The 24,043-nt window shown below is 44.8% G+C and overlaps 1 protein-coding gene across 2 annotated transcripts; it reads left to right on the top strand.

Moving 5' to 3' along the window:
- Positions 1-2,190: 2,190 nt before the first annotated feature.
- On the top strand, positions 2,191-21,610 carry TBP (TATA-box binding protein). 2 transcript variants are annotated; one of them, XM_059176438.1, is made up of 8 exons: positions 2,191-2,309; positions 4,871-5,070; positions 8,503-8,897; positions 13,276-13,363; positions 17,351-17,442; positions 18,933-19,100; positions 20,044-20,138; positions 20,846-21,610. In XM_059176438.1, the coding sequence occupies exons 2-8, from the start codon at positions 5,017-5,019 to the stop codon at positions 20,923-20,925; spliced, it is 972 nt and encodes a 323-aa protein (XP_059032421.1). In that variant the 5' UTR covers positions 2,191-2,309; positions 4,871-5,016; the 3' UTR covers positions 20,926-21,610. The 2 variants fall into 2 exon arrangements, with proteins under 2 accessions (XP_059032421.1, XP_059032422.1); XM_059176439.1 differs by having other exon boundaries at positions 2,198-2,309; positions 4,868-5,070.
- The last annotated feature ends 2,433 nt before the right edge of the window (positions 21,611-24,043 follow it).

Raw genomic sequence — 24,043 nt, 5'->3', positions numbered from 1 at the left:
TCCCTCACTCTCCCTCTGCTCTGTCAAATAAATAAAAATCTTAAAAAAAAATTAAATTTCAATCTAGAGAATCCTTATGAAAAGTTCTAGCAAAGCAAGTTTTAAAGAATTTATATAGTCAATCACTATTCTTGCTGAGCTTATGTAAATAATTAGGCCAAGGTTGTTAAAATTGGACTTGTTTTTCAAATGATTTAGTCTCAATTTGCTATCTTTAGAAATGAGGGCGACTTTAGGAAGAAAAATTATGTTTCAATAACACACCTTCGTCGGTGTGAAGTTCTAGTCCTGATTATCTTTGAGTGTTTGCCTGTGCTAGACAGTTTGAGTTAAACGTCAGAGAAATTGTCACAGTAGCTGGCGTATAGACAGGCCTCATGCTTCTCTGTGGGGATAATAACAAGACCACGTGGGCATATGATTAATTGAACAGCGGGACAATGGGATGGATTCCCCAACAATTATGAAACTCAACTATCACCTTGACCAGTTCTCTGTGGTTGGGATGGCAAAACTGTTCCTTTAAAGCTGGAGCATACCCCATTCCATGGTGTTAACAATGGACTTGTGGAGACAGTGCATGGCCTAACTTTCCTTATGGTAGGATTGGATGATGCACTTGGGGATGCCCTTATTTCCTGGAACAGGCCCCCTCCCACTTGCCATGATTCCTCTTCATTAAGGCATTCTTAAGGCTAGGCTTCCCGCAAAGAAGGCTTCTTGATTTCCTTATCCCCTTAGCTCTATCTGTCCCAGGAGCTGTCTCTAGTGAACTAAAATTCCAAGTAGAGGCGTTAGCAAGCATACAGTGCCACCGTTTGGCGACCCTGTCACTCACAAACTCAGAAGGCGGCTCTCTAAAACCAAATGGTTCTTACAGATACTGACTGCAGCTCAAGGAGGACCTGTGCTTGCATTGAGTATTTGTGCATATGTCCCGAATTACTAAAAAATGTAGCTGATGTCACGAAAGAGTTAAACACATCATCACCATAGATGCTCCAGCTCTAGACCTTTTAGCAATTGGCTAAATGTAACTCCTCCTAAATGGAAATATACCCTCTTGCGCATTGCTCTATTTCTTGTTCTCCTTGTCTTTGGTTGTTTGAATTTAGGCAACTGTCAAGCAGGAGCTCTCTGTATTCAATACTAGCTTGGAGATGCCCTTAGTAGAAATGCCAGAAACAAGACCCCACCCCCCACTCAGTAAAAGTCTTTTCTCCAAGATCCTTCTGTGGTCCCCAATTAGGAGGAAGTAGCTCCAGAGGAGGACCTTCTCCTTTAATCCCAGATATGGATAGAAGAAACTGAAAGTGCGGAATGGTTGGCTCCCGACCAGTCCAGCCACACTGTACCCTTTGAGCTCTAGCAAGCACCCTTGGCCCCCGTGAGTAATCTTTACCTGTACACCATGCGTTCTTTTTTAAAAGACTGTATTTATTTATTTGAGAGAGTGCGAGCGAGAGCGCCCCAGCAGGGATCAGGACAGAGGGGAACAGGGAGCCCGATGCCCACCTCGTCCCAGGACCCTGGGATCGCAACCGGGGGAAGGCAGACGCTTAACCGACCGAGCCCCCCAGGCGCCCCACCCGCACGGAGCCGACACCGCGAGCCATTCCCCCCGCACAGCTTCGGAGCGCGGCGCTAACGTGGCTGGCCGGTACCGTCGTTCTGCGCCTGGTCCCGAAACGCGAGGGCCGCTGCCCGCCCGTAGCGATCAACGGCCCTGAACTCCTGTAAACACGCCGAGCCCGGCCCGACGCCGGAGCGGGCCTTCTTCCCGGGGTCGCGCTCGGGTCCGGGCGCCTCGCCCTCCGCGGCCAGTGTGGAAAGAGCGCGCGGGACGGCGCCGCAGAACCGGCGGCTTCCGGCCCCTCCCCGGCCCCGGCTCGCGCCTCCCCGGCCCGCCGGCTCGCGCAGTCCCGCCCGCGGGGCGCCCTCGGCGGGCGACCCGACTGGGGCAGAGCGACGCCGCCGCGCCGCGTTGGAGAAGCGCGATCCGGCCCCCGCGCAGCCAGCGCCCACCTGCCGCGGCCCCGGCCCGGACCTGCGGGGGGCGCCGCCCGCCGCTCCTTGCCTTTCCGCCGAGGGCCGCGGCCGCGGCGGAAGTGCCTCGCGCCCGCACTACGCATGGCCGCCGCCCCAGCGGGCGCCGCCTGCGGAGGCCGAGGCTGGAACGGGCGGAAGTGACATCATCAGCGCGCGCCAGAAGTTCGGCAGGGTCGGAAGGGTCGCCGTGGCGGGCGCCTGGGCCGCCCGCGGCTCAGCTTCGTTTCCGCGGGCCTGCGGCGGTCTGTGCGGGGGCTCAGGTAACGGCCGCTCTAGCTGCCGCTCGGCCGGGGGATTCGCGCAGAGGCGACCGCGCAGCGAGCGCCCGGGGCGGGGGCGGGGGGACGCAGAGCGGGCCGCAGGCCGCGGGGGGAGGGGACGTTCCTCGGGCTCGAGCCGCCGCCGCTCCGGCCTCTACCGGCCGCCCGCCCGGCCCGGCCCGCTGCCCCGGTGCCCTCAGCGGCGGGCCTCGGGGGCGGCGCCCGTCGTCGGAGCGCGGGGCTCCGGGAGGCCCGGGCCGAGCAGCGCCGCACAGCCTGCGGCCGGAGCGCCGGTGGAGCCCGGCCGGTGCCCGCCTGCCCGGCCGCCCGCAGGAGCGCCGCGGGCCTCGGGCGCCGGAGAGCCCGAGGGGAGGCAGCAGCCCGGGCCTTCGCAGGCCTAGCGGCGCGGCTCCCGAGTCCGGACGTGTCGCCGGGCGCCCGACCGAGGTGCGCCCACGCCGGGAGCCGCGAGGCTCGAGGCTTCCCCGTCGGCGACCGTGCGTGCGTCAGCCTGCGGGAAGGGAGCGCGTCCCGCACGCGGCTGCGTGTCTGAGGGGTAAGTGGGCGCTGCGGGGGCCGCCGTGAGCGGGCACGGAGGGCCGCGCGCGTGCTCCGGCCGGAAAGGCGTGCGGTCGGCGCGGCGAGCGCCCGGCTCCGGGCAGCCCAGCGGCGCCCCAGCCCAGCGGCGCGCGTTCCCCGCGCGGAGGGTCGCGATGCCGGGCCGGGTCCGGGGCCTCGGCGACCGGGGACGTCTCTTGCGCGTCTGCTCTCGGGTCTCGGCCTCCGCGGAGCGTCGCCTGCGGGCAGTTGGGTCCGCCCAGACTGGCCCGGCCCGCGGCGAAGGGCACCTTTTCACGCGCACGTGCGAGCCCCCGCACCGCTCTCCCCGTGTGACCCGGGGTCGCGCTCGGAGCCCGCGCGTCGCGCCCACGCCGGCCGTGCGGGTCCTGAGCTTGGGTCTCGCGGGCCGCGCGCTCTGGAGTCCTGTGGTCCTGCGGAGATCTTTGGCCTGAAAGTCGGATGCGTGAGTTCCTGCTCAGCGGCCCGCCGGACGCAGTGGCGCGGTCGAGCTTTGCGAAGACGCCGGGCTTCAGAGCGCCGGGCAGGGTGTCCGGGTCTGCGGGCGCGCGCTGCCTCGGTGCCGCGCTGTCCGCGGGCGCGTGGCGAAGTGGCTGCGCTGCGTGGGCCCCTCCGGTGCGGGAATGTCCGTCTGGCCGCGGGGATTTGCCTGCCTCCGGACTGAGCGTGATGCTGACGGCCGTGCCCTTACCGTGCTCTTATTGTAGCACTGCGGGTGTAGGACAGCAGTTTTAAAAATATGATTTTCTTGAATCTGACATTTTCGGAAGTGGCTGTTCCCTTTTTTCTTTTCTCTCTCTCTCTCTTTTTCAGTGATGGGTATGTAGGATATATAGTCTTTGGGTCCTTTGTCCTCTCAAAGTGATTGTCTCGTTCTGTCATTCATTCAGGAAATATCTGAGTGCTCGGTTTGTACCAACACATGCTTGGTGTGTCTTTGATATGTAACATGTAACTTTGAGACCAGCAAGTTTTATATGTGACAATATCTTGTTAGATAATAATGTTTAAACTGAAATAATAATAGCTAACATTTATCCTGTGCTTACTATGTGATAACTAGATGCTGCTTTTTAAAAAAAAAAAAATTTCATTTATTGACAGAGATCACATCTAGGCAGAGGGTGGGGGGAAGCAGGCTCCCCGCTGAGCAGAGAACCCCATGCGGGGCTGGATCCCAGAACCCTGAGCTCAAGACCAGAGTTGAAGGCAGAGGCTTAACCCTCTGAGCCCCCCAGGCGCCCCTGGGTGGTGCTGGTGATGTGTTCATCAGCCAGTCCTGTTTGATGCTATCAGTTCTCATAGCAAGTTAACGATCCATCTGAATTAGACTCAACAAAAGGTAGTCGCTTGGTTTTTTTTGTCTAAAAGAAATAAAAAATGTGCCGCTAGTAAAGAGACGAGTTAAGGAAAACTAGAGAGAGCACAGTTTGTATTTATGGGTTTTGAAGAGCTCAAGTTACTACGTGTATAAAAACATGTTTTATTTATTTTGGGGTCTGTACAGCTTCTATTACAGTGTTCTATTAAATTAGTAGATCAATAAACGGTTAAAATGTATTGGATCCAATTCAGTATTTATTGAACTTAACACCCAAGACATTGTGGAGAATATAAAATGTCTAATAGCACTGATACAGTGCTCAGTAAATATTTCTACTCAGATATGACAGTTTGCTTAGGAATTTGTTTTCCCTGGATATCTTTTCCCTAAAGATATTTAACATCAATTATGACACCTTAATCTTGAACAGTCGTAAGTATTTAAACATGTAATAAAACAATTTTTGTTCTATTGATAGTTCTACATACCATCACAGTAAACATAGAAAAAAATAACATTTCAGCATTATAAGGTTAGAAAAAATATGGCATACTAGGTTCTTTGTTTTTTCTAGTTTTGTGTAATTGTGAAACTGGTTTATGAGACTGTACAGCTTGCCTGTATTCTTACATTAAACTTTGAACTTTTTTCAAAGCAGACTGTTTGTTGATGTACATGAAGATAATGCAAGCAGTTGAGGAAGTTGCTAAGAAGCGTGGACTGGGGATGCTCTAGGAAAAGACTGAATGCCGAGGCGCGTTCCAGTGCAGAGGTACTTGATTTTCCCAGAAGAAGGTGAACATCATGGATCAGAACAACAGTCTGCCGCCTTATGCTCAGGGCCTGGCCTCCCCTCAGGTAATACAGCGGGGGGCGGGGTGGGGGGAGTAGATGGGGTAGAATCCGCATTATTAGAGCCCTTGTAAAAAGGAAGGAAGGAATTTAACCATTTATTGTTGAAAATGGATTTATATGGTTTTATGTTTCTCTTATTTTCTTGAGAAGTTCTATTAGGCTTTGAGTAGGCATGGCAGTATTTAATTTTGGGAGTTAAAATATGTATCTGTCTGTAAGTCTTAATCTTTCTGTAAACATTTTTGAAATGTTGATTATCAGGTCTTTGATTTTGAAAGTCACCAGGTTATATTCTGGTTTATCTTTCCCTTTTATGCTTACGTTTCCAAATAACATCTACTTTTTTTTGTTTGTTTGTTTTAAGATTTTATTTATTTGAGAGAGAGAGGTACGGGGAGGGAGAGGAGGAGGATCTCCAGCAGACTCTGCACTGAGCGCAGAGCCCTGTGCTGGGCTCGGTCCCGTGACCCTGAGATCATGACCTGAGCCGAAACCAAGAGGTGGCTGCTTAACTGACTGAGCTCACACCCAGGTGCCCCCAGAACGTTACATTTTTTTAAAAAGTAGATACGTTATTTGTGGGTGCTGGGTGGCTCAGTTGGTGGTGGGTCTGACTCTTGGTTTCAGCTCAGGTCCTGATCTCATGGGTTATGGGATGGAGCCCTATATTGGACTCTGGGCTTGGTGTGGAGTCTGCTTGGGATCTGCGCTCCCTCTTCCTCTACCCCTCCTACTTATGCTTTCTAATAAGTAAAAAAAAAATCTAAAGAAAAATACAGTCTATAAGTCAGAGAAAGACAATTATCATATGATCTCACTCATATGTGGAATTTAAGAAACAAAACAGAGGGTCATAGGGGAAGGGAGGGAAAAATAAAATAAGATGATATCAGAGAGGGAGACAAGCCAAGAGATTCTTAACTCTAGGAAACACAGGGTTGCTAGAGGGGAGGTGGTGGAGGCATTAAGGAGGCACGTGATGTAATGAGCGCTGTATGTTGTAGGCAGCGCTGAGTCACTGAACTCTGCCTCCAGAACTAATAATACACTATGTGTTCATTCACTGAATTTACATAAAAGATTTTTAAATAAAAAATTAACCTTAGATATGATTTTCATGAAATGGAAACATCTATTTTAAGTGTTTTGATCATTGTGTATGCAAAATACGCATCTGATCTGCTGATTCACAGCTAAAGAGAGTTTTGCCTAGAGTTTCATACAAATGGAATTATATCAGGATGTACTTTTGTGTGTGTCTGTTTTCTTTGTCCAATATAATGTCCGTATGTCTGCAGATTCCTTTTCATTGCCAAATAGTACTCGGTTGTGTGGATGTACCACCTTTTGTGTATCCGTTCTCCAGTTGCTGACATTCGGGGGGCTTCTAGGTCAGGCTTTTATCAGTAAAGTTGCTGTAAACATTTGTGAACAGGCTTTGTGTGTACTGTTTCTGTCTCTCTTGGGTAAACACTTAGGAGGGGATTGCTAGGTCATATGGTAAAGTGTATGTTTCACTTTACAAGAAAGTGTCAGACCATGATACCAGCAGCGTGTGAGACTTCTGGTCATTCCACATCCTCACTGACACCCGAGGCCTTAACTTTTCACCATTCTGGTGGTAGTATTTCTTCGTGATTTCAGTTTGCATTTTCCTGATGGCTGACAGTCTTGAGCATCTTCTCAAGTGCTTATTGGCCCGTGACACGCCTTCATTTGTAGCATGTGTCCTCACCCTTTGCCCGTCTGTTCATTGGATTGCTCGTCTTTCTTCTATCGAAGTGTGATTGCTCTTCCTGTGTTGTGGGCACGGGTTCTTTCTTGGGTAGGTATTGTAGATGTTTTCCCTCAGTCTGTGGTGTGGCTTACTTGCTAATTTTCTTAGTGATGTCTTTCAGAGAGTAGAAGCTAGTACTTTTTTTTCTGAAGTCCATTTACGTGTATGTCTGTGGTCCATTCTGTGTTCATTTGTATATGTGATATAAAGAGGCAGATCTTTTTTTTTTTTTTTTTAAGATTTTATTTATTTATTTGACAGACAGAGATCACAAGCAGGCAGAGAGGCAGGCAGAGAGAGAGAGAGGAGGAAGCAGGCTCTCCGCCGAGCAGAGAGCCCGATGCGGGGCTCGATCCCAGGACCCTGAGATCACGACCTGAGCGGAAGGCAGCGGCTTAACCCACTGAGCCACCCAGGTGCCCCAAAGAGGCAGATCTTTAAAAAACCTTAATCTTTTCAAAGTAACAGAACCTGAATATTTTCTTGCCAGTATTTTCTAGACCTAAGAGTTAGATGCAGCAGAATAATGTCTGTACTTAGGGCTGCGGTATACGTTCGTTCTTCCTTCCACTCTGCTGGTTAAACGATTCACCGTAAATATCTTAGACAGTTTTGGTTTGTGTGTTCTGCCGGATAAAGTGGTAGAAGTGGGAAAGGGTTAGGCTGTCTTTCGGATCTTGCCCCCATGTGAGAATCTAATGAAGACTATGGATCCCTTCTTGCCAAAATACTGGGTATAGTTTTAAGAGGTCCATGAAGTCACAAGCTCTGCAGGCCCCGTGGGCTCCATGGATTTCGGTGTCTGGTTAGTGCTTTGGACTGGATCTCAGGAGAACGTAGCTGTGATTGTGGCTTCTCCACTAGGGAGATCTGTGGTCTCAGGAAAGTCATTTAGCTTTGTCTCCTGGTGTCAGTTCTCTTTTCCTTAATGTGGGAAGAACAGCATCTGTTTTTCCCCTTTCCCAGAGTTAATAAATGTAACAGTGTCTGCAAAAGTTAAGCATTTGGAAAAATAAATTGATATTGTTCTATTAGAACAATATCTAACAGAACAATACAGTATTGGATTTTCTTGATTTAAACTTCTTGGAGAGCAAATGACCCACGTTTTTGTAGAGTATTCTGATAATTGTCATTATTGTTGTTAACACTTCAGTGTTTTCTTTGTGCCTGTCATTGTGTTGAATTAGTTAAGAGGCATCTCTAGGGTAAGCCTATAATAATCATTCAAACTTGGACAGATCCCTTGAAAGTGAACAGGGAAGTAGCCAGGCAGTATACTAGGGTAGCAGTTTAAACACAGATGGGGAGTCACTCTAGTTGTTTGCTTTATTCTCTCTGTCGGTATTAGAACATTATCCTGTGGATATGCCTGAAGGGCTAAGCAACTTCCTCAAGTTTTCACATGTAGTAAGTCGCAGGGTTGGATTTCACACCTGGGTTTGATCCCAGATACTAAGCTTTTACCTACTGCGTTATGATGAAGAGGAAAGTGATATGTATGAGAACAGCAAATGCCTTTTTACTAAGGCATCATAATCCCACTGATACTCGAAGGCATCTGCCCTCCTACATCTCCCCTCCTCCTCTACTGCACACGTGCCGGGAACACCCATTCCCAGCTGGCCTGACTGTACTGTTCTCCTGATTTTCCACAGGGTGCCATGACTCCTGGAATCCCTATCTTCAGTCCGATGATGCCTTACGGCACAGGACTGACTCCACAGCCTATCCAGAACACCAACAGCCTTTCCCTCTTGGAGGAGCAGCAAAGGCAGCAGCAGCAGCAGCAGGCCCAGCAGCAGGCCCAGCAGCAGCAGCAGCAGGCCCAGCAGCAGCAGCAGCAGGCAGTGGCGGCGGTTCAGCAGTCCACCTCCCAGCAGGCCGCCCCGGGGGCCTCGGGCCAGACACCACAGCTCTTCCACTCACAGACTCTTACCACTGCACCCTTGCCGGGCACCACTCCACTGTATCCCTCCCCCATGACCCCCATGACCCCCATTACCCCTGCCACACCCGCCTCTGAGAGTTCGGGGATCGTGCCGCAGCTGCAGTGAGTACTCTCCGTGTTGTGTCTTCTCCCTTGCCCTAGAAGGCTCCCTCGACTGGGTGCTGCTGTTCCTTGTTTTCGGGTGGATGAGCTTGTGGAAGGATGTAGCGCCAGTGGTAATCGAATGCTAACGATTAAGAATACATGCGCTCGTATGCTAACGATTAATTAATACATATTAATTAATCGTATGCTAACGATTAAGAATACATGCGCTCTCTCTCATGAGAAAGGGATGCTAAGCTGCCTTAGAGAGTCAGTCCCTTCAGTAAAAGACTTGCATGACATCTTCAGACATTTATGATTTTGGGCCAGATACACAAGCTTCCCAGTTGTTACAGGCATTGCCCTGCAGCTGATCTGGTGAATCAAGCCTTGTGTAGTGTCCTTCCCTTGTCAGGTTTTCAGTTTCTGGGAAGGGAAGATGAGTGACTTAGTTTTTGTTAGTTTTTGTTAGACAGACATGGTGATCCATGTTTGTCTTCATTAGTTGTTATGAGGGCTGCATATAACTCTGGAGAGCTGTGTCTTTCCCATGAGCTGAGGATGTCTTTTCTTGTCCTGAATGGACTTTGCTACATAAATGAAATGGGTTCTTTATGTAACCGAATTGGGTGTGGGGTAGGTGGGAGTAGGAAAAAAAAATTATGAAAAACATACAGATATTCTCATGTGTCTGTCAATGAGAAGTACATAGCCTTTGGTTTTGGAAAACTTACTGCCGAATTGAGGGTCATTTGCAATAACTACATCATCTAGTTTTCTTGTAAGCCATCTCTGGTCATTTTTAGAGCTAAGTAATATTTACTTATGGATCCTGTTATCCAAATCTTGCCTCGGGTGTTTGACCTGACATAGTTTTAAAAATCAGACACTTTGCATTTTATTGATTTAGAGAGATAATCACTTGTGAATTCACCTTTGTCAACACCACTTCCTGTTGTCTTGCATACTTGTTTGGGTCTTGTGGGCACTTTTGCACCTCTTGTTTGAATCAAATTATGACTAGTTGTGATGGGGGTATTTGTTTCTTGCCGGCACCTTAAACTTTCTGATACTCTACAGAGCATCTAGTCAGACACATTCCTGAGTTTCCATATCAACTAAGAGCCCTTCTGGGTGGGAATCCAATGGTCTCTAAATCTTAGAGGCTTATGAAGAGTTGGGGTAAATAATTAATATATAAGAATATGTTTTTAAGGGGGGCCTGGCTGGCTCAGTTGGAAGAACATGTGACTCTTGATCTCAGGGTTGTGAGTTTGAGCCTGTGTTGGGTATAGAGAATATTGAAATAAATAAACTTAGAAAAGAAAAGAAAGGGTTCTGGGGGGAGGGTAAAGCAGGAGAAAAGCCCTGGACCACACAGACCACACGGACCACACGGCTTTGGGGAATTCTCTCAGACACTTAAAGAAGAACTAACACTAACCCTTCTCAAACTTTTCCAAAAAAATTGAGGAGGGAATGCTTCCTAACTCATTCAGTGAATCCAGCACTGTGCTGACACCAAAGCAAAAGACACTGTAAAAAAAAAAAATGTAAGATCTGTATCTCCATGATCATTGATGGAGAAGTCCTCAACAAAATGCGAGGAAACATCATTAAGCAGTGTATTATATACCATGAGCAAGTGGGATTTTTATTCTTAGAATGCAAGGGTGGGTCAGCACACAAAAATCAACCAGTGTAATACACCAGAACAATGAAATGAAGAAAAGTGATCGTCTCAGTTGATGCAGAAAAAGAACGGACAAAATTCAACATCCTTTCATGATAAGAACAGTCAACAAAATAGGAAAAGATGGAAACTATCTTAACTTAATAAAATCCATATGTAAAAAGTCACAGCAAGCCTAATACTCAATGTTGAAAGACTTAATGCTTTTCTTGTAAGATCAGGAATAAGGCACTTACATTTAGCAGATTACTGGAAGTTCTAGTTGGAGGAGTCCTAAGAAATGCATGGCATCCAGAGTAGAAAGGAAGGAGTCAAGTTATCTCTTTGCAGATGTTACGATCTTACACATAGAAAATCATAAAGATTCCACAAAAAAGTATTCGATTTAATAAGTGAATTTATTGAGAAAAGTGGCAAGCTACAAAGTTAACACTCAAGAGTCAGTTGCATTTCTGTACACAGTGAACAATATAAAAAGGAAATTAAGCAATTCCATGAACAACGTGATCAAAAAGAAGGAAATACTCAGGGATTAGATTAACCAAGGATGTGAAAGACCTATGATGAGAACTGTAAAACATTGCTGAATTAAGAAGACCTGAATAAGTGGGAAGACATCTCATGTTCATAGATTGGAAGATTTTATATTGTCAAAAGCTTAATATTACCCAAAATAATCTATGTATTCTGTGCTATCCCTATCAAAATCCCAGTGATATTTTTTGCAAAATAGAAAATCTTAGGCTGAAATTCATATGGAATCCCAAGGGACCCTGAATAACCAAAACAATGCTGAAAAAGAAGAACAGCCTGGGACACTGACACTTCCTGATTTCAGAACTTACTACAAAGTTACAGTGATCAAAACAGCAAGGTATTGGCATAGACACAGACATTTAGACCAATGCGGTAGAACAGAGAACCCAGAAATAACTCTTGCATATATGGTCAAATGATTTTTGTCAAGGGTACCAAGACTGTTCAATAGAGAAGATAGTCTTTGCAACAAATGGTGCTGGGACAACTGGATATCCACATGCACAAGAATGAAGTTGGGCCCTTAACTAACACCACATTCAGAAACTATGGCGGCAACCTCCCCATAAGAACATGCCTGTCATGAAGGACCTCCTTTACCCGACCCCAGAAGAGCAGAGGAAGTACAAGAAGAAGCGCCTGGTGCAGAGCCCCAGCTCCTACTTAATGGCCGTGAAGTACCTGGGATGCTACGAAATCACCACTGTCTTTAGTCACCATAAATGGTAGCTTTGTGTGTCAACTGCTCCACTGTCCTCTGTCAGCCCACAGGAGGAAAAGCCTGCCTTTTAGGTGGAAGCAGCTCTAAAAGCACCATGAATCAAGATGACAGGATTTTGGATATAAAAAACAAAAAAATTAAAAGTAGATCAAAGACTTCAGTGTAAGACTCAGAACAGTAAAACTCTGCAGGAAACGTAGGACAAAGGCTTCATGACATTGGATGTGGCAGTATTTTCTTTGATGTGACTCCAAAGGCACAGATAACAGAAAAAAATAGAGAAATTGGACTGCATGAAAATTTTGAACACTTGTGTATCCAAAGACACTGTTCACAGAATAAAAATGCAAACCACAAAGTGGGAGAAAATGCTTGCAAATTGTGTATCTGATAAATGATGATTATCCAGATATTTAGAGAACTAAAAACCGAACAACAAAAAAACAAAGAGCCTGATTGCAAAATGGGCAAAGGGCTGGAATAGACATTTCTCCAAAGAAAATTCGTGAATGGCCAATAAGCACATGAAAGGGTGCTCGAGGTCGCTAAACATTGTTTATGTAAATGCATATCAAAACTGCAGTGAAATACCACCTCATACCCATTAGGATGGCTACTGTCAAAAACAATATAGCAAGTGTTGGGCATACAGAGAAGTTTGACCCTTATGCACTGGTTTTGGTTAAAAAAAAAAGAAAAAAGAAGAATACATGTAGCAATCGTATGACTTAATTTGTGGTAGATGCCCCACTACCTACTTGATTCCATTTGTAAGGAGAGAAATGCCAAAGGTAGGTGTGTATAAAGTTGATTGGAATCAAACAGATGATGTAGAAATGAAAACATTCATTGGATTGATCATTCTGATTGCTCTTAACAATTGTGTATTAAGGTACCCAGCTGTCCTCTTATCCAACCAAATTGTGAGCCATCAGGTTTTCAGAGTATTGCATTTTGACAGGACAGGAAAGGAATCAAAAGCAGCAATGAGCTAGAAACAACTGGAGGTGTATTTGCCGTCTGGAATCAGTATTCACAGGATGGTGATGTTCCTCCTCAGCGCAAGATGGTTTAAGGGCAATTAGTTTCATTCGAAGGGTTTATCAGGGCTTCGTTCAGAAGGCTAAGGCATGGCTCTAAGGATAGATGAGCACAAATCCTGACTGACCTGGCACAAGTAGCCCCATTTAAGCCTCTGCGTCTTCCCCTGAAAATGTGATATTAATAGTTACTACTTCATAGTGCATTGTAAGTATTAAATGGGTAACTATGTAAGATGCTGACCATGGTGTGTGGTAAACAATAAATGTCAACAGTTTAAAGAAATAGATTTAATATAATTAAATTTGTTCTAGTAAAAGAATCAAATTTCTAGATAATTATCTAACATCTCAACCTATAAAAGTTAAATAAATGATCATGTTTTCTTTTCAAATTTCTTGCAGAAATATTGTATCCACCGTGAATCTTGGCTGTAAGCTTGACCTAAAGACCATTGCACTTCGTGCCCGAAATGCTGAATATAATCCCAAGGTCAGGGTGATTTAATGTATTTTAAACTGTAATAATACAGGAATTTACTGTTAAAGGTCCCTAAACCAAAATGTTTGTGTCATACCTACGTTTGTTGGTACCAACAAAATGAGGAATTATAGCAAAATGCATATATATATATATTTTTTTTATTGAAGAGTCACCATGTGAGAGACCCTAGAGTAATAGCAGTCTACATGTTAAACTACTAAAATTTATTTCCCCGTTATGATGGGGATCCTGTGACATTAAAGAACAAAGTCTGTAGTGTGACTGCATCTATGTTCTGAAATCTGTGTAGAGTGGAGTCTACTTCAAAGTGAGCCTGTTGGAGAATGGGGGAGGGCATTTGGGTGAAACAGGGTGGCCAGAAGTTAATAATTTTCAGAATTGGATGGTAAGTACAAGGGAGTTTATTATATTTTTCTAAAATTTGTATAACTTTTAAACTTTCTATAGTAAAAAGATTGTGGGATAACATACCTATAAGAATTTGTTGTTAAGGTAGCAGCCTGAGTACATGGTAAGACTCTGCATTAGTAGATAAGCTGGTTTTTTTTGCTGTTGTTTTGTTTTTTAATAGTACAGGGGCGTCTGGTGGCTCAGTGGGTTAAAGCCTCTGCCTTCGGCTCAGGTCATGATCTCAGGGTCCTGGGATCGAGCCCCGCATCGGGCTCTCTGCTCAGCAGGGAGCCTGCTTCTTTCTTTCTCTCTGCCTGCCTCTCTGCCTACTTGTGATCTCTCTGTCAAATAAATAAAAAAATAAAATCTTAAAAATAAATAGTGCATATTTGCATTCACAGACGAGTGGACATTCTTTGAGGACCAGAGCAGACAGGTGAGGTGTTTGAATGTAGAAGATGATCCGATGGAGGGCTTCCGGGACAGGGCCCAGCAGAAGACTGTTCCCTAAAGTTGAGAACATTTATTATTAGCATGCTATTTACTTTCTTACCTGGGGAGCTGATACTAAATTTATTTTGTCAAACAAAGAATAAGGTTTTATATAAGAAAAAGAAAAGTAGGCAGAAAGAAAAACTTGAGAATTTAACTGAATTATCTGTGACTGGCCGGCTGGGTAATGGGTGTCATTGTGTGGTTTGTGCCTCTCATTTTTGCCGGGTCAGCACCGTTTTCTTTCCTGATGTCTCCCATGTTCCCGCTTTGGTTAAATTCCCAGTCGGGGTTGCCCATGAGGGTTTTACTCTTTGTCTCATGTGGCATTATTTGAATGTTACCTTGAAAAGAGGGGCCAAGTGGCAGCCTTTTAGCACCTGGATACTCGACAGTGGAAGAGTCGTGAAGAGTAAGAAGCATCTTAAGTGTCCTAAGAAATAAATGGAACTCACTTCATATATCCAGGTTTTGTTTTGTTTTAGTTTTAGTTTTCTGATGCCTAACTGAAGAATTAACTCCCAGGAATCAGTTGGGTCAGTTTTAGGAATGAAGTCTTTTTATCTCAAGTGATTGATTGTTCTGTTCTGCGTCCCCCCTGCCCACCCCCCATATTTATCCACTTACTAGCAATTGTACCAGTACTGCTTGGCTGGCCGGTAGATAGTTGAGGACAGTGTTATGAGCCAGCTCTGTTTTAGCCCGTGAATTTGTGATCGTTGGGGGAGGGGTTTCGTTTGTTGTCTGAGCCACAATCCGGGAACTCCGCAGTCAGGGTAGAAATTTCATACACAAAGTGAAATCCTGTTCTCATACCGTTTTGGACACAGCACAGAATGATGAAAACCAAGGGGAAGAAGTGAGAGAAAGGAAAGGCAGTAAATCTACAAAGTCTGTTGTGCTGTCCTTGATTCAAGAGAAGTCTTGGGAGGAAGCTGTATTTTTGGGAGGCATCACTTTCTGGAGGCCTTTTAGTAGATTTGGGGTTAGTGTTCAGGCAGAACCCACAGCCATTTGGATTCTCAGTACACGCAAACTGGGGCAGGAATCCGTGCTTCTGATCCTGATGCTTGAGAATAATGTTTCAGGGAGGAGAGCCTGAAACGCTTTCATCTAGGCAGTTTGGAGCCGACTTCCCTGATGTCTCTTTCGTGTCTCCGTCTGCTCCCTGTACGTCATGTAGAGATGTGTGCGGTGACGTTTCCTCTGGAAGTGTAGCTCACCCATAAGCGGGTACGTGACTCTGTATATGACATTGGTTTGACCAGTAGAGGTTTCCCGTGCTATCCAGAAGTTTGCGTTAAGTCACTTTGCTTTTATGAAAGATGGACCTTAGTACCTGTTGTTGCTAACAGAAAGACATCCGAGGAGAATTTTTGTTTTTACAGAATGGTAATTGTCTCCTCACTTTCCTCCATTTCAGCTTTTAGCTGAAGTAACCAAGTGTTGTTGCTTACAGATGCAAGGAGAATTAGAAGGTAGATGACCAAGAAATGTCTTGCTGTCTCTCTGTCCGAGCACGATATATATTTGTTCTATAATTGTTTAAAATGGTAAACATGTATTTCAACATTGTCCTTCCGCCAAGAAATTGAATCGTTGTTATATCGAATATTAAAAAAAGTAAATACCAAATAAAAACTTTATTGGCCAGTGTTTTTATCTTTATCTTAAGAGATTATCTAAATATTAAAATTTTTATAAGTATTTGTCCAAGAGCCCAGGGTAACTAACATCTGGAAGTAACTGTTTATCCATTCTGCCAAGCCTGTAGCATTAAAATAATTAATCATTTATCATTTTATTTACTTTGAATGTGTAATTTTACAGTTTTATAGTCTCCAGTGAATTGATACTGTTTGATCGAAAAAACCAGTAGAGGGAATTTAAGAAGTGCTAAATGATGAGGCCTTTCCTGGGACTTGTATAAATTAGAATATAGTGCTAGTATGATGGTGAAATCTGAGGGGGGACCACAGTTTGTTGTTGTTGTTGTTTGAAGATTTTATTTATTTATTTGTCAGAGAGAGATCACAAGTTGGCAGAGAGGCAGGGGTGGGCAGGAAGCAGGCTCCCCGCTAAGTAGAGAGCAGGACTCGATCCCAGGACCCTGAGATGACCTGAACCAAAGGCAGAGGCTTAACCCACTGAGCCACCCAGGCGCCCCAGGGGACCACAGTTTTAAACTAAAATTGCTAAAGCCGTCTAATTTGTTGAAGAGTCATCTTGATTAGAAATGAATTTCTCTTTACCGGATATTAAAATTTTTAGTTATTTGAAAGCTATTTTTTGCTTTTTATCAATAAAGCTAGTATTGGAGGCAATTAATTCAATCCATGGCTGAAACATGTTCCCCTTGAGTTATAATGTTAGCAATAAAAACATTGTTAAAGCTTAAAAAGTAGAAATTAAAGATAGAAACTTTGTTTTTTTTCTTAATTTGGTATTTTGTAAGTGTTGATTCTTTAATACTGTTTCTAAAAGCCAGTTGGAAACATAAGGTCATTTCAGTACCTCTTGGTATGTTTGTAATCTGATTTACTCCCATGCTGGAGGTAGAGAAGGTTTGTCAGTCTATCTGCCCAAAAAATCATTAATAAAACAGAAGTTACAATTCTACAAGCTGGCAAATACAAGGTAGGAAGAGGTACTGGTATTTATTAAGGATGTAATAAGTAAAACATTTTGCAAATATTACTTCTTTTCTTTAACTCGGGGTGCAGAGTGAGCGGGAGAGAACAATCCCCAGGCAGGCTCCGCGCCCAGCCCGAAGCCCGACTCGGGGCTCTATCCCACAACCCCCGAGATTACTGCCTGAGCTGAAACTGAGAGCTGGTTGCTTTACTGCCTGTGTCACAGGCACCCCACAAATGCTGCTACTTGTTGCAATGCCTGTGAAAGAATGTGCAGACCTGGGCTCGCCTTCATTCTGCTCCCTGTGCAAAAAGCATGCGTGATGCTGTGAGGGAAGCCTGTGTGGGAACACGTGTCGCACCTTACGAGAACTCCGTATGTGACTCTGTATGTGTGTCATTGTTCTTCTAAAGGAAATCAGCAGTTGGCCTTATTGACGGTTGTCTCTGACCCTTTTAGCGATTTGCTGCTGTAATCATGAGAATAAGAGAGCCCCGAACCACTGCACTGATATTCAGTTCTGGGAAGATGGTGTGCACAGGAGCCAAGAGGTAGGGTTAAGGAGTTCATTCTCCTGGTCATATGTTACCATGATTATCCAGTTGCATTTTATGTATATTTGATAAAATGTAACATCTAAGCTATGACTAAGGATTCCTGTATGTGAAAAATTTTATATATAGCACAGATTCATCCCCAAGTGAAAAAAAAAAACTGGTCAGGAACCACAGAATCTCAGAGCTGATGGTGTGAGGGAGTCCAGATGGGCTGGGTCCTGGCAGCGGGACAGCCCCGTGTGCGTTGGCCACAGAGCCCTGCTGCCCCTTGTTATAGGCCGTCTGCCTCTACCCAGGAGGGTGGGGTTGTGCAGGTCTTAACGAGTGTCCCCTTTCCAGACAAGGGGTGTTGCCTGTGCTCTGCACCTGTTCAGAGTGATCCTGTCTGTGAAGGTTAACGTTTCGGGCCTTGACTCTAAGGCTTGCGGAGCCGACGCCGTGTAACTGGTAGAAGGCGGTGATTGAGGGAGGAGTAGATACATCAGCGTCGTAAAGCTTCAACAAATGGAGGAAACTAAACTTCTGAAATAAAAGATAATTCCTATGCCTTGGAGTTGTCCACACACAGAGCGGACTGTGGATGCCTTTGCTTATTTGATGAAGGGAAGGCCGTTGTTGTGGACGTTGTGGTTCCTGGTCTCTGAGTCTTTTCAGAAGGCAAGATGCGGGTCCATCCCTGGCTTTCACAGAAGTCTTCAGTTAGGAGACTTGTTTCCCCTGAATGGAGCATTGAAAACTTCTGGTTTATCAGTCAGTTCTAGGCAGTTTTTCTTTCCCAGACAGGCTTTTCATGTGCACTGTTCAGCCCTCTTTATCCCTTTGCTACATGCTGAATAGTATGTGTCTAGTTTATTTTAGTGAAATAGGAAGCTGCAAATAAATTTATTTTCCTCCAGAAAAAAAACAAAGCATTGCATATATGTGTGCTGAATTTTTGTCATTCCTGTGGCCCTGCACTTGAGGGTCTTTTGCTCACGATGGTGTTATTGCTTTTATTTTGCTTTTCTTGTGTAAGCTCTGCACTACTAAGCCATAGTTTTGTCCAACTGATGAGTAATAAGAATTGATAGTGAGAGGTTTGACTTAAAAGAGGATAGAATTAGTGTATGCATTCGTCACGTACAAATCGCATCGGAGATGAGGATTTCCTGTCAAAATGAAGTTGTTAATTTTCATCTCAGGGTTGTGGGGTAAAATACAGGAATACTCATGATAGTGGTGGAGATATGATGCTCTACTTGTATGGAACCTGGGTGTATCAGTAATATGGAGTGAGCTTGCAATTTTCTGTCAAGGACACAGGAGTACTTTATAATAAAATAGTTCATGTCTTCTGTTATTTTCTCTTCCTCTTAACGGAGGGTGCCGTTTTTCAGTTTTTTAAAAAATAAGCTTTTCTAGTTTTGCCTTTTTATAAGTTATTCATGTAAGTAATTATTTTTTGTGGCTTTGACTATGACTATCTCACTTTTTCCTTTCCCTAGTGAAGAACAGTCCAGACTGGCAGCGAGGAAATATGCCAGAGTTGTACAGAAGTTAGGTTTTCCAGCCAAGTTCTTGGACTTCAAGATTCAGAACATGGTGGGGAGCTGTGATGTGAAGTTCCCTATAAGGTTAGAAGGCCTTGTGCTGACCCACCAGCAGTTTAGCAGGTGAGTCTGAAATGTACTGCCTGTGGCAACAGTTCGTTTGTAATCTGTGTAAACACGGTTCATGATAAAACATGCAAAACAGACAGTATGTTAGCGCGGATGATGTAGTGACCAATGTATTTAATGTTGAGGTTTCTTCCTTATGTCTCGGAAAATGTAGTATTCCTACCATTCTCCTGCTTCCCGCTTCACATACTAACATCGATTATTCTCCTTGACTGGGATGAACTTGATTCCCTGTTATTTTACTGCTCAATCCATGCATTTTAAATGCATTAATTAAATCTATAACCTCTTCTGTCAATTTTTATCCCCAGGTTTTTTTTTTATTTCTTCTGCTGAACATTATATGAGCTCTGCCAGCAAAGTGTAAACTTGAGTGAAATGAACATCTTTGCTCTTATTTTCCCTGCCACTTACAAGGCCACTGCCCACCTTTCCAGCCTCTCTGCTCCCTGTGCCCCTCAGACTTGCCCTGCCCCTCTTGGACAAAGGCTTTTGTTTTTCAGTTGTATACCTGGCACCCTCCTGTTGCACTTCCCACCTAGGAAGCGTCTCACATTTCAGATGTCCTCCCAAGTGTACCTTCCTCAGGGAAGCCTGTTCTGCATTTCCCACTAGGTTAATCACACATATTATAACTGGTTGAGGCTGCTGGGGTTCGAATCAGACATGCCACTCATGACCCTTGATAAGGTAAGACACTGCAGAGCATACACCTGAGGGTCTCATGTTCACTTACATCAGAAGATCCAGACTCGTTAGAGATCGGTCTTCACGTGCTGACGACAGATGGCCTTTACTGACCTTAAGTTCTCTCTCTTTGGGTTCACCTCCCAGTGAGTTTGTGGCTTAGTCAGTATTTTCCCTGTCGGTCCCCATTTTGCCCCAGAGCATGGACAGCTTTTCGTTTCTAAACTGTTTCTTGCCATTTTCCTCCTAGTTACGAGCCAGAGTTATTTCCTGGTTTAATCTACAGGATGATCAAACCCAGAATTGTTCTTCTTATTTTTGTTTCTGGAAAAGTTGTATTAACAGGTAAGTTGTAACAGAAAAGTAGTGTCTGAAGGTTTGAAAGAATTTCAAGAACAGCATTTTCTCAGTGCTGAGAAGTAGTTTCACAGATTGGGGACAGGTGGCTAGCAAGCGGTACAGACAGATGCCTTTGCCCCTTCGTTCTCCTCCACCCTAACAGTCTGACGAGAAACGTATCTACCAAGGCAAGGGAGAGCAGGGAAAGGGGACCACAGAAGACCTTTAGTAGGCAGAGCAGGGAAGGTGGCCGTTCCCTCCGTCAAGAGATGACATTTTAAGTTGGAAACCCTCCAGAAGAACTTTGAGATTCATCAGCAGTGCCATTTGGAGACAACAGGCGAAGGTTCAGAAGAGTTTGCTTGAAGGCAGCAGGCGGGAGAATAATGTTTGGTCCTTCCTTCTGCACGCTTGGGTCACGAGCTGCTCATGTCATGTGCCGATGCAGGGACTGACACTGGTCACATGTGAGCTGCTGAGGGAAGCTGCAGCCGTCCAGGGCACAGTTCTTAACAGTTTTAAAAATCCATTTTAGGAAAACAATACTTTAAAAACAAAAACAGCTTTGTGACAAGGGGTTCCCTCATTAATATTTTAATGTCTGTGTCTAACTGGTAAGGGAGAGAATTGTGCTTGCAGTTTTAAAGTAATTTAGCTCTTTAACGTGTTAAGAAAAGCTTTTTCTGACTCTCTTCTCCAACCTGTCTTCATAGGTGCTAAAGTCAGAGCGGAAATTTATGAAGCATTTGAAAATATCTACCCTATTCTAAAGGGTTTCAGGAAGACGACATAATGGCTGTTCTGTACTCCTGCCTCTGCACCTACTTGTTTTTAAAACAAATCAGTTTTGGTACATGTAAATGGTGGTGTTGCGGACGGCCCCGACTTGGTAAGATGCTGTTCTGTGGGTTGCAGCACCCCGTGAAGCTTTCCAGCATGCGTTCCCGGCGGGGTTGCCGAGAAGCGGTCTCACTTCTGCAGAGAGAACGCCGCAGCGTTATGTAAGTTGCTCGTACTGTGCTGCTGTTTGGGCAGCGCTGCCCGTTTATTTATATTTAGATTTTAAACACATACTGCTGTCAGCAAGTTGGTTTGAGGTACAAAACTTCAAGTGTTAAAAAAGCCACCACTTCTACAATTGATTGGACTTTTTCTTTTGTTTAATTTCCTCCCCATAAACCACAGTTTTTATATTTCTACCAGAAAAGTAAAAATCTTTTTTAAAAGTGTTGTTTTTCTAATTCGTGACTCCTAGGGGTTGTTTTTGTGCCAGACACATTCCGCCTTCTCAGTATTGCAGGCCAGAGGAGCCGTGGTAACGAGCACGGACGGCTGTGCGCATTTTTCTTCCTTCAGAGTACTCTGTACAATAAATGCTGTTTATAAAAGTGTTAGATTGATGTCATAAATGATACCTTGTAAGATTCGTGTGATCATACTGTTAAAGTTGTATTTTAGATATAATTGCCTTGAAACCATTTCAGTGTGTGCTTGCTTGTTTGTTTCAATCAACATTTCATTGTATGTCCAGTGATCATGGATGAGCTACCTGAAAATTTAAGATTGCTCACGAAACATGGGTTTATTATGTTCCATATATCGAGCCCTCCTGTTTCCCAGAGACATTCATTGCCTGTAATTCTCACAAAACCTGTAATTCGGTTTTGTCCTCTTTCTCCGGTGAGCAAACGCTGGCCTTAGCTGTGGTATTTGCCCCTCGGCCAGAGTCCTTCAGTATGAAAGCTGGGCTGTGTGTACAGCCTGGTGAGGGGTTTGTTTTTCTCATGAATATTACCTGGAAATCTGTAAGTTCTTGGGTTTTATTGTTTGGGTTAACTCGTCAAAGTATACTTTCAAGCAGTTCAGAGGCAGGCAATCAGAAAGGAAGAGTTTCCTTCTCTCCTTTTGCTTAGTTCCCCAGGTATCTCCCAAAACCCCTTCTGTGCAGATTCTTTCCTTTCGGTCCGTGTTTAGATCTTACTAAAGCACTTGTTGTTTCATAGCTTTGCTGTTTTTCAGTCCGTATGTCGTGGAGTCTGATAGCATCACAGATGTACAGCACCCTCGCCTACGCACCTTTACGTATTCACCTGTTTCCTTCCGTATCGGCGGTGTGAGCATCCTAAACAGTGCGGTAGGAAGCACCCTTGCATGCCTGTTTGTGGTTCAGAGCAGACATTTCTGTAGTGAACATGCCTAGAGGAGAGCCGCTGCCGTCTGTCAATCCAATATCCTCTCCTTCCACGCAAGAAAGAAGTATTTTTCCACATATAGGTCTTCTCTCAGGTTCTTTAGTCAGGTTTTGTAATTTTTTCATAGAGGGCTTCTATATTTCATAAAAGTTAATTCCTAAGTATTCTCTGGCCCTGTTATGTAATTTTTTATTACATTTCGATTCTTGTTGACATATTTCTTATTCCCAATCACTTTACTGAATTCTGAAGCTTTTCCCTGTGAAACAGCACACACAGACCTAACAGAACAAGCATTTAGCATAGCGTGTCACTCAGTAGACCTCCCTGCAGCCACCACTCAGAACCTTGCCCGTGTCCCAGGGGCCCCTCCTGTTCCGGTCCAGCCACAACACCCCCCCCCCCCCCCCTGCCGCCCACCAATAACCATTAATCTTGAATTTTAAAGTTATTACCTAAAATTACTAATATGGGGTAATCTTCCATTTAAAAAAAATGGAAGTGTTTCTGTTTTATTTCTTATAGTCCCGTTCCCTATCTTTTCCTTTATTTTTTATTTTTAAGATTTTACTTATTTATTTGACAGAGAGAGAGAGATGACAAGTAGGCAGAGAGCTCTCCCGCGGAGCAGAGAGCCCGATGTGGGGTTTGATCCCAGGACCCTGAGATAATGACCTGAGCCGAAGGCAGAGGCCTATTAACCCACTGAGCCACCCAGGCGCCCTTCCCTATCTTTTCCTTAATATGTACAGCCAAATTTACAGCTGGTAGTTTCTTACAGTATGTGTTTTGCTATTTTCAAACATGTGGTGTAGTTCAGCACATTCCTGTGTTCGATTTCCTGCAGATGAGCGGCTGCCTCCAGAGGCTTGGTCCCTCTGTAAAGACTATGCAAGTGGCATGCTCTGTTAGGAATACAGTGCCCGGTTGTCTGTCTTCTCATCAATCTGTGAATTGGTTAGTGGTTGCAAATGATGAGATTCTACTTATTCTCCAGTTGCTCATGGAATACTTTTTATAAAGTGATACATTTCACATAGCAGGATAAATGATTGCTTCTTTCCGTTTGAAAGTTTTTGAGGTAAAATACCCGAGTTCTTATGTGTCCAATTCAAATTCAGGACTACGGAAGTTTCATTTAATCACATGTTTTTTACACTGAGAATCCTTAACTTTTTAAAGACCATGGACTGGAGAGTTCGGGAATCCCACGGTCGCTTACTTCACCTTACATTATACACGCAGTCGCCTCAGATCACACGACCACCAAGGTGACGATCAGAAGCACTTACACACTTAGTTGCGGTGATATTGTCAAGGGATGGCAAGGCCAGCATTCAGTATCTGACCTGAAAGGACAGGTCAGTGTGTTGCTCTCTTGGTAGGGGTGAGCAGTTGAGTCAGGCAGCGTCTGAGCCAAACAGAAGTTTTGGGGGGACAGTGGACTCTGGATCAGCGATAGTGAATGACATCCTTCACAGGAACTTTTACTGGGTGAGATGTGATCGTTTTAGAGTGTTTTTCAATGCATCCTGACATTTCTAGAACTGAATTGCTCAGTGTTTTTGTGTAAATTTTTGGTTTTAGGTTATTTCTATTTTGTGTTATTTTGCGTGTGATGGCCATCTTTTAACATGGATGCTAGCTGGCACTGGGACTTTCCTTCTGTTGATTTGGACTAGTCTGTAAGCAGAAAGACCCTGTGAACCCTCACCCTAA

This window comes from Mustela lutreola, chromosome 6, assembly GCF_030435805.1.
Source record: "Mustela lutreola isolate mMusLut2 chromosome 6, mMusLut2.pri, whole genome shotgun sequence".
Classification (NCBI taxonomy): Eukaryota; Metazoa; Chordata; class Mammalia; order Carnivora; family Mustelidae; genus Mustela; species Mustela lutreola.
This window is presented reverse-complemented; position numbering and strand designations above follow the sequence as displayed.

Bases quoted from the DNA above. Each gene is read 5' to 3' on its own strand.
- TBP (XM_059176438.1), top strand. From the start codon at position 5,017: ATGGATCAGAACAACAGTCTGCCGCCTTATGCTCAGGGCCTGGCCTCC. The intron at 5,071-8,502 runs GTAATACAGCGG...GATTTTCCACAG, and splicing joins AGGGCCTGGCCTCCCCTCAG to GGTGCCATGACTCCTGGAAT. The intron at 20,139-20,845 runs GTAAGTTGTAAC...CTGTCTTCATAG, and splicing joins TGGAAAAGTTGTATTAACAG to GTGCTAAAGTCAGAGCGGAA.